The sequence below is a fragment of the Rhinolophus sinicus genome, linkage group LG09 (assembly GCF_036562045.2).
Source record: "Rhinolophus sinicus isolate RSC01 linkage group LG09, ASM3656204v1, whole genome shotgun sequence".
NCBI lineage: Eukaryota > Metazoa > Chordata > Mammalia > Chiroptera > Rhinolophidae > Rhinolophus > Rhinolophus sinicus.
Genome location: NC_133758.1, coordinates 47,223,141 through 47,233,111, shown reverse-complemented (window position 1 = coordinate 47,233,111; position 9,971 = coordinate 47,223,141). Strand labels below are relative to the sequence as shown.

Genomic DNA, 9,971 nt, shown 5'->3' with positions numbered 1-9,971 from the left:
GGTCCAAACGCCCGGCACAGGCCCAGCCACCGCGTCAGAAGGAACGCGACATGGTTCCAACAGCAATGGAACCATTACTTTTGCTGAACCGGAAGGTAAGCGCACTGCTGCGTTATCAGAGCTCTCCGAGGGAGCTGCAAATGAAACCGAGTCCAGGCTCACGACTGCTAGAGATGCGCGGGGGCCTCCAGCCCGCGTGACTTTTCTTTGGGAGTGTCCGGGTAAACGCCGGAGCGTGGGCGCGAGCTTGCCTGGATCCAGAGCTTTAGGGGTGATCCCTGTCTCCTGGGTGACTGGGGTCTCCCCTTTCCCTCCAAATAAAAGATGTCTCTTTTTTCATTTGTTCTGCAAACGTTTATTGAGCGCCTACCATTCCCCTATATACAAAACGCGGCAGCGGTAATAGCCAAGACCCAAGGCCCACGAGCGCGCGTCTCCGTGTCGGTCGGTGTACGTGGAGGGCGACGGTGCCTGAGGCGACCGCCCGGGATCCGAAGGCGAGCCCCGCAGCCTCAAAGCCCAGCTTGCGCGCGCCCGAGAGCGGCACTGCCCCACGCACATGCACACGCACAAGAACGCCGGGCTCCCGAGTCCCCAGCGCTCTCTCGGCGCCGGGCACGGGCGGGAACTCAGAAGTCGGAACAGGAGGCAGCAGCTCCAGGCAGGGCGGGTGCCCGCGAGCAGTGCTCGTGCATAAGTTACTCAACTCCCAACGCCCCGCCCCTGCCCCGCCCACCCCTTCTCCCGCGCGCGGGCTCCGCGCGCCCCAAGCCGCGCGCGTGCGCGCGCGTGCGCAGGCAAGGGCCCTCCGGGGGCGGCCCCGTAGACTCCATGGAAAGCGTCGCACTGTCCCGGATTAACCCTTTCCCTGCTCGCCAATTTAGAGGCCCGGTCGGGTTCCGTGCCTGCGCAAGCCGGCGGCGCGCCTTCCCCCTAGCCCGCACCGCGCATGCACGGGAAGGGGGGTGCCGAGGGGGTGTTCACGAGCGGCTAGACATTCTGTGCTCGTGCAGGAGGAGGGCTGCTACCATCAGGGACGTGCACGATTCCCCCCACCCCGCCCCCTCCCCAAACTAAAAAAAAAAAAAAAAAAATCCAAAACACACTGCCACTACCGTGCCCCCGTGCCCCGCGTCCATCCCGTCCCCGGCCTGCATACAGCGAGCGCGGGGAGCCCACGGCGAGTGTCTGTGGCTGTGCCAGGCTGCAGGTAAGCGCGGGCCGGGGGTGCGGAAGGGGCTCGGGCAGTCCGCGAGGCGGGCGCGGAGGCGGCCGGCGCAGCGGGGCGGCCCGGAAGAAGCGCGTTCTCGCTGTGCTCTGGAGCACCAGCCAGCTCCAGGATGTGCGGGCGGCCGGCGGCGGCGCGGTGCGAGCGGGGACGGGCGTGGGCCGGGGCTGGGCCGAGCGTGGGGACTGGGAGCTCCAAGAACGGCGCAGGCTGGCGAGCGGGCTCGGACAGCAGCCGGGCGGCGGCGGCGGCGACCCTACGCGCGCGCTCGTCGAGCTTCGGCGGCGGAGTTCATGGCCGTCCTCACTCGCACCGCCGCAGTGCACCGCGGTGAGGGTTGGGACGGCCTCGAGCCTAGCGCTGAGCGCGGCCCGCGGGGCGCCGCCCCTCGGAGCCGCGGGCCCCGCCGCGCCGCCCCCACCTGCCTGCGGAGGAGGGGGCCGGGACCCCCGCGCTCGCACTCCCGGGTGCACCCGCCGAGCTCGGGAAGCCGGCCGCGCGCCGCCCCCGCCCCCGGCCGCGGGAGGGCGGGGAGGGCCCGGCGCGAGCCGGCCGGGGAGTGCGCGGGGCGCGAGCTCCGGGCTCGCGGGCGGAGCGGGGCGCGGCGCGGCGCGGGGCTGCGGAGCCCGGCCACACGCCTGCTCCCGCTCGCCGCCGCCGGGACCGCCGTGGGCTCTAACTCTCGTTCAGAGTCGCGGCTCGCAGCCTGCGCTGAAAGCCCGGTTATGAAAGGGAAAGTGGCCCTTTCAACTCCCGGCTCCGAGGCCGGGAGCTTTTGTTTGGGAAGAATTGCAAACGGCATTACCCTCTCCCCCCATCTCCCGGGCCGAAAGAAATGAGAGCATGGCTTGGAGAAGCTCTGAAGGCTCCTTGGGTCTTGCGCTTTCTTTCCTTTCTCCCCATCCCAAAGTTGCGAGCTTAAGACTGGGAAGTCGGGCCGCCGCCATTGTCGTGGCTGTTTGGGGATAGGGGAAGCGGCTGCCACTGCTTATGTAAGTTTGGCTTTGCAGGAGCCCCCTGCTCCTTGCTCTGTGACGGAGGCTGGGCGCACCAGCGATTTGAAGAACCGTAATAAAAGGGCCGCTTTGTTATGGAGGTGTACTTGGGGCTACATCTTTCAAACCACTTACACAGGTACTGGCAACGGGTATCTTCCAATTTGACTCACCTGAACTTAGCAATGGGAATCTCAATAGAAAAAAGAGGTCTCAGAGAACTTGAGAGAGTGGAGGACAACACCCTGGCCTGAAAAACAAAATCACACTAGGGTGTACAGCCACTCCTCTTCCTACTCCATGCACTTTTCTCTAACAAGGGACAGTTACTGACAACAGTAGGAAGTAACGAGATAGGAAGGTTTAGAGTGGCTGTCTTCCTAATAGACCGGGCTGCATTTAGGGAACAGAGTGGGAAGCATCCTGAGAAATAATTTTGCCCAGCCCTCACACTTTGTAGATGAGGAAACCCCCTACTACTTTAGGCAGCCGATTGGTGTGTTCACTTTTCTGATAGTTTTCAGGACTGTGGCCTCTAGGTTCGAGATTTGCATTACAGTTTTGGTAAGACTATTGCATCCCAGTCCGTTGGTCCTAATTGCACTAAAGTTTATTTATGTGGTCACTGTTCAGTAGAGGAAACTTTTTGATGAAGTCCCTCTGTTAAGAGAAAATTCACAAAAAAGCTACAATTGTTTGAGCCTGCCTCTAGTGACAGAGGTGAAAACACCTGGATTTCTCAAATGCACGCTTAAAGTGTAGCTTAAATGATGTGTGCTACATAAGGGTGGAAAGAAGAAAGCTACTATTCCCCTCCTCCAGTGTTAACTCTCTCTCTATATTCTCTGTATTGGCCTAGAGAAAAATGTGGAAGGCTATATACCCAGCAGGAAATGGGTGGCACTTTCTGGCTTTTTCTGTATCTGTAGCTGTGAAGGTCTGTACAAATACGGACATGGGCTTTGTTTGTGAGGAGAAATGCCTTAGTGGTTCTCCAATGCAAACGTCCAATTTCCTCTGCGCATCCCCTTCATGACCCAAATGCTGCAGTCCTTACCTGTTCTCCTTCATGTCTGTTCAGAGCTGGACCTGATGCTGCCAGCCACCCTCCTCTCTGTTCCCAACCTGAAAATGGGTACATGTGCAAGTGGCAAGACAAGAAAGGAAAGTTCATTTTTTAAATCAATTCTTGAAAACATTCTTGTTTAGAATTTGAGATAGACAAAGATCCTACCTTACTCTTGTGTGTCCTTTTCTCTTGTAGGACTGGCGTGCCCCTGATCAGTAATTCTGATCTGAAGAATTTGGTGTCTCAATCATTAAGACAATAGCCTGAGTTGTTCATGGTAACTATAACTTTGAATATTAAATCTTGAAAATATGGTTTGGTATTTGTTTTAAATAATGTGTGTGTGTGTGTGTACATATAGGAAATGTAAAAAAAAAATATGGTGAATGTTTAAATTTAAAAAAATGTGTTACAGTAAAAGACGCATTGCCATTAATCCCCTTCAAAATACTCTCCCTTGCTTCGAACACACTTATCCCATCGTTCTTGCCACTTTCTGAAGCAGTTCTGGAAGTCCTCTTTCGTGAATGTCTTTAGTTGTGCTGTTGTGGCTGCCTCAATGTCCTGAATCAATTCAAAATGTTTTCCTTTCATGGTCATTTTGACTTTGGGGAAGAGCCAAGAGTCTCATGGTGCCAGATCCACTGAATAAGGTGGATGAGGACACACCATAATGTTTTTATTTGACAGAAATTGCTGTACCAGAAGTGATGTGTGACATGGATCATTGTCATGATGGAGGATGAAGTAAAGACACTCACGAAAGAGGACTTCCAGAACTGCTTCAGAAAGTAGCAAGAATGATGGGATAAGTGTGTTCAAAGCGAGGGGGAGAATTTTGTGAGGGATTAATGGCAATGTATCTTTTACTGTAATGAATTTTTTTTTTAAACATTTATCGTATCTTTTGATCACACCTCATATATACACATATATATCTCTTTATTAGTCTCAGGTGTACAAAACAACATAGTGATTAGACATTTACACCCTTCAGAAACTGATAAACCCCCAAAGTCTACTACCCCTCTAATATCTTAGCTATTACAGTACCACTGACTATATTCCCTATGCTGTACTTTACATCCCGTGACTATACATATATTTAATATTTGACATTCAGTATTATTCTACATCAGCTTGAGGTGTACAGCACAGTGGTCAGCTATCTACACAATCTGTGAAGTAATCACCTTGATAAGTCCAGTGCCCATGTGACATGCTACATAATCATTGCAATATTATTGATTATATTTCCCAAACTGTATTTCATATCCCTGTGACTATTTTGTGACTACCAATTTGTACTTTCTAATCCCTTCACCTTCTTCCCCATCCCCCAACCTCCCTCCCATCTACCAACCATCAGTTTTTTCTTTATCTCCGAGTCTATTTGTTTTATTTGCTTGTTTATTCTATTCTTTAAATTCCACATATAAGAGATCATATGGTATTTGTCTTTCTCAGTCTGACTAACACATATATCTCAATTATGTATTAGCACTTCTGTTTCTCTGGGGGATATGTGTATTTTCCTCATTTATACTTTGTTGAATAAAAGGAAAACAATGTTTTTGAAAAGAAAACATATGGAACATGTTATTTTGAAAAGATCAATTTCTTTAACATTGTGACAGATGTCTTCCATGCCAGTTATAAATTCCTTTTGCTTATAAAATACTTGCAGCACTTTTCAAGTACATCAAATCTTGGTGACATTTTTCTTTGGATAGCAGATAGATTGGCATCCAGAGGGAATAAAGCTGCTCACCACTGTCTTCCCAAATGTCATCTGATTCTCTGAGGGTCATATTAAACCTTAGCCCTCATTCAGATGTGACCCAAAACTGGTGTGGAAAAACTAGACGACAGCATCAAATGTAATATTTTGCAATGATATTCCTTTCTAGTCCTGCAATAGTGATTTGTCACTTCTGTCTAGGAAGTAGAACACTGAATGTTGTTAGTTATTTTATTGACTCTTCCTCTTCATGAAATTAGAGTAGACGCAGTAGGACTGGTGGATTCTCAAACCTGTTTCTTAAACCTTGAAGCTGAGTTTCTTGTCATTATTACCTCTAGTCGTCAGGAAGCACAGGTTTTGTAGCTAGATTGGCTGGACTTGAGTCCTATCTCTCCAGTAAATAACTAGACTATTGGGCAGGTTCCAACCTCATCTATGAAATGGGTTACTAATACCTGTCTCATAAGATTATTTGATCATTACTTTGGGAAGACATGTAAAGCACATAGAACAATACTTGGCATGTATTTTAAGCTGGTTATAAAAGTTGGTTATCATTATAACTAGGCAAATACTTAGTAAACTGAAGATAAATAGATGTAACAATATGGAAATCCCTAAGTTGGGATTAGTCTTTTCTACTCATATTCTTGAGCTGCTTTTATCAATGACTTTCTGAAATTGTTAGGTACCAAAAATTGATCAGAAAATGAAAATCTACCTGTGTTTTCAATTTGGAAAAGTATTGTTCATAATTATCAAACTTTCTTTTTAAAAATTTTTTGTAGGAGTTTTTCATCAGTATGTCTGAAACCATTAAATATAATGACGATGATCATAAAACTCTGTTTCTGAAAACACTAAATGAACAACGCCTGGAAGGAGAATTCTGTGATATTGCTATTGTGGTTGAAGATGTGAAATTCAGAGCACATAGATGTGTTCTTGCCGCCTGCAGCACCTACTTTAAAAAGCTTTTTAAGAAGCTTGAGGTTGATAGCTCCTCAGTAATAGAAATAGATTTTCTTCGTTCTGATATATTTGAAGAGGTCCTGAACTACATGTACACAGCAAAGATTTCTGTGAAAAAAGAAGATGTTAACTTAATGATGTCATCAGGTCAGATTCTTGGTATCCGATTTTTGGATAAACTCTGTTCTCAGAAGCGTGATGTATCTAGTCCTGATGAAAATAATGGCCAGTCAAAAAGTAAGTATTGCCTCAAAATAAATCGTCCCATTGGAGATGCTGCTGACACTCAGGATGACGATGTGGAAGAAATTGGAGATCAGGATGATAGTCCATCTGATGACACTGTAGAAGGCACCCCACCGAGTCAGGAGGACGGCAAGTCACCTACAACTACGCTCAGGGTTCAGGAAGCAATCTTAAAAGAGCTGGGGAGTGAGGAAGTTCGAAAAGTAAATTGCTACGGCCAGGAAGTGGAATCCATGGAGACCCCAGAATCGAAAGATTTGGGTTCCCAGACCCCTCAAGCCTTAACGTTTAATGATGGAATGAGTGAAGTGAAGGATGAACAGACACCAGGCTGGACAACAGCTGCCAGTGACATGAAGTTTGAGTATTTACTTTATGGCCACCATCGGGAGCAGATTGCCTGTCAGGCATGTGGTAAGACATTTTCTGATGAAGGCAGATTGAGGAAGCATGAAAAACTCCACACGGCTGACAGGCCGTTTGTTTGTGAAATGTGTACAAAAGGTTTTACTACACAGGCCCACCTGAAAGAGCACCTAAAAATCCACACGGGATATAAGCCCTACAGTTGTGAGGTGTGTGGAAAATCATTTATTCGCGCTCCAGACCTAAAGAAACACGAGAGAGTTCACAGTAATGAAAGACCGTTTGCATGCCATATGTGTGACAAAGCCTTCAAACACAAGTCCCACCTCAAAGATCATGAGCGAAGACACAGAGGGGAAAAGCCTTTTGTGTGTGGCTCCTGCACCAAGGCATTTGCCAAGGCATCTGATCTGAAAAGGCACGAGAACAATATGCACAGTGAAAGGAAGCAGGTTACCCCCAGTGCCATCCAAAGTGAGACGGAACAGTTGCAGGCAGCAGCAATGGCCGCTGAAGCAGAGCAGCAATTGGAAACTATAGCCTGTAGCTAGGTGATGGGACAGCAACACTTTACCTGAGCCACGGAGACTGAGATTGCATTGTTCGTAATAAGTGAACTCCAGTCCCTGTATTATTTGTGGAAACTTACAGAGCATTGTACTCACTGGACTTAGGGCAGTGCTTGGTTAGGTACTTTTAAAACTTTTCAAGGAAATGATGTTCCTTGCTTCTGACTGAACAGTTTCACTGTCCTATCTGGTGTCTAGTATTAATGTTGCCAGTAAGTCCCCCCTCCTATTTTTTATGATTTTAATTTGAGGACTCCCATGTCCAGTTCAGAAGTGAGAGACTTCTATTCATTTTAATTCCTCTCTACACTTGCTGCACTGGTGAGCACACTGCACAGAATGATAATTGAGTAAATTGATTTTCCTAATCATAACAATTATATGTGACTTATGGTCAAAACAGCATTTTTAATAACTTAATAAAAGTCCTTCATGTAGATGCAGAAAATACAGGTGGATGGTTGACCAAGAACACTGCACAAATATGAAAACAAGGCCTGGAGATGTGGAATAGTCTTAGATTTATACTTGGTTTGCTAATTTTATATCACTTTTTCACAGTTTTTGTGGACAAATAATGATTGCTTTGCTGAAGTGATTCTTCATCCATTTTTGATTGTCCGTACCTAGTAACAAGTCCCGAAGGCTGAGCAAATCCACAGGGATGGTAGTGGTCTGGGGGCTGAGTTCTTTCATTCCTCACATTTGGGGCATTGCCACTAAAACAGATGAGGTTTGTGGAGTGGACCAGTGGTGACAGGATTAGAAAAGGATGAATAGGAACCTAGCTCTTAGAGACAAGGTTTTCACATTTGCAATAATTCCAAGATTTCTTAGATCAAAATAATTCTTAATTGATTTTGAAGTTGGATTTTTGTTTGGGATCAAAATTAGGACAAGGTATGCCTCTTCAGATACATTTGTGTAACTTAACAGAATGTCATCAAGCTTTTGGGCTCTCTGCAGCATATGATTTATACATAAAGGAGATGCAATATCCTAACTTTAATACATTTACAATCTTTTAAGTGTGTAAATAGTATAGAAGTATTGGTCTTACGTATTTCAAGTAAAAGTAGACAGCTGCACTTTTTTTTGCACATTGGATTAAAATAACTTTCATCAGCGAAAAACAGTCTGTTTTTAACCAATATTAAAGATTGTCAGACCAAATGTTTATGTTTTTGAAGTATATTTCATCACTGGTTATACAGTTTTAAGTAGAAGTTGATTGCCTTTTCATAGCCGTAAATAGAATTATAAATGCTGTTCCAGTTTTGGTGTACGAAATTTTTTTAAACCATTTATTTGAGAATATATTGAAATACCAACAATAGTTTGAATTATGTTCTATAATAAAGCATTAGTCAATTATTTTAAAAATGTACAATTTTAGAAAAATGTTTATTTTTAAAATTTATTTTTGGTTGTTAGGATTTTTTTAAAGATACATTAAAGTAATTTCATTTCATAGCTTGTTGCATTAACACCTATAATTACTATTGTGGGAGATATATTCTTTTTTAAATTGGTGTATCTGTTATGCCCAAGATTGTAGGTTTTTAAGCAACTTATTTATTGGTAAAATGTTTAATTTAGTTTAAAATTAATTTAATTTTGTTTCTTAAAATTTGTTTATTCTATCCTAAAGGTAGTCCTGTCACTGTTTATATATTATTAGTAGAAGGGGAACTGACTAGGCTGTTTCTAGGCTGTTTTAACCAAAGCAAAGGAAAAATAATTTGACATTTTGTTGATAGCTACTTCAACAAACCATTTTTGGGGCCTTCATTTTTGTATATAAAAGAAAATGTACTTCTATCATTCCCGTTCATTTTTTTCATAGCTATGTTTCACACATCCAGGTTTCTACTAGTGCATTTTCTATGCTATTGTCATCATGGTTTTACAGTTGCAAGTTAAACATGTGGTGTTAACCCTCATTGAAACCACATAATCACAGAGGTATCCCCCACGCCCCCAAAGCTGAATTTCCAGCCCTTTATTTGTATTATGTAAATATTTATCATTTGTCCTACTTTGAATGAGAAATATATTTGTGTTGTAATTTCTACCACCGGTACTGGGTTCATGTGTGTTAGAGTGTTTGTCTTCTTGGTGGCAGCAAAGTCATGACATGGCAGCTTGCCTGTCTCCTGGTCATTGAGAATGCCTCTCTCACCCAGATGGCTTTAGTAGACCTGTGGATGGTGAAGCCATTTATGGTAGACAGGTCAAAGGTCCTCCAACCACAGGGAGCTGATTCTGAAATGTCCTCACACTGAATCTGCTATGTGAGGGGAAGGAAATTCTAAATGTCAGCGTTACTATATTTTCATTATTTAAAAGTCACCTGCTTTTTTCTGTTTGTACAAAAAGAATATCTGCAAACTTGCTTTGTAGTGGCAATGATTGAGGAAGGGAATTTTAGGAAGTCTGAAGTTTAGGTCATTTGCTAATTAACTTGAGCACAAATTTAAAATTGTTGGGAATTATAGAGCTCGCCATCAAGTGAGCCTGGTACTAATAAATTCCACCTATTTTGTTGGGAAAAAAAGATTGAGATGAAGGAGAATGATGCAAATTTATGTAGTTTCTGATTTAATGGATTATGTTATGTAAGGTTATCTGCAACCAGTCATTGTTAACGTGGAATTCATTTTCCTGAGTAATGCTGTTAGTGGTGATTAGTTCCCAGAGCAGGTGGAAAAGCCCGTGCATGTGTAATAGAATTAGTATAAGGGTTACAGTCTTGAGTTCTGAGTCTTGGGAATTCAGGAGC

The 9,971-nt window shown here is 44.8% G+C and overlaps 1 protein-coding gene across 8 annotated transcripts; it reads left to right on the top strand.

The window, feature by feature from the left end:
- The first annotated feature begins 1,035 nt into the window (after positions 1 to 1,035).
- Positions 1,036 to 9,277, top strand: ZBTB14 (zinc finger and BTB domain containing 14). 8 transcript variants are annotated; one of them, XM_074340287.1, is made up of 5 exons: positions 1,097 to 1,210; positions 2,239 to 2,362; positions 3,305 to 3,389; positions 3,490 to 3,569; positions 5,825 to 9,277. In XM_074340287.1, exons 4-5 carry the CDS (start codon positions 3,567 to 3,569, stop codon positions 7,169 to 7,171), a joined length of 1,350 nt encoding a protein of 449 aa, XP_074196388.1. In that variant the 5' UTR covers positions 1,097 to 1,210; positions 2,239 to 2,362; positions 3,305 to 3,389; positions 3,490 to 3,566; the 3' UTR covers positions 7,172 to 9,277. The 8 variants fall into 8 exon arrangements, with proteins under 8 accessions (XP_074196386.1, XP_074196391.1, XP_074196388.1 ...); XM_074340288.1 differs by lacking the exon at positions 1,097 to 1,210 and adding an exon at positions 1,278 to 1,366; XM_074340286.1 differs by lacking the exon at positions 1,097 to 1,210 and adding an exon at positions 1,425 to 1,558.
- Positions 9,278 to 9,971: the final 694 nt, after the last annotated feature.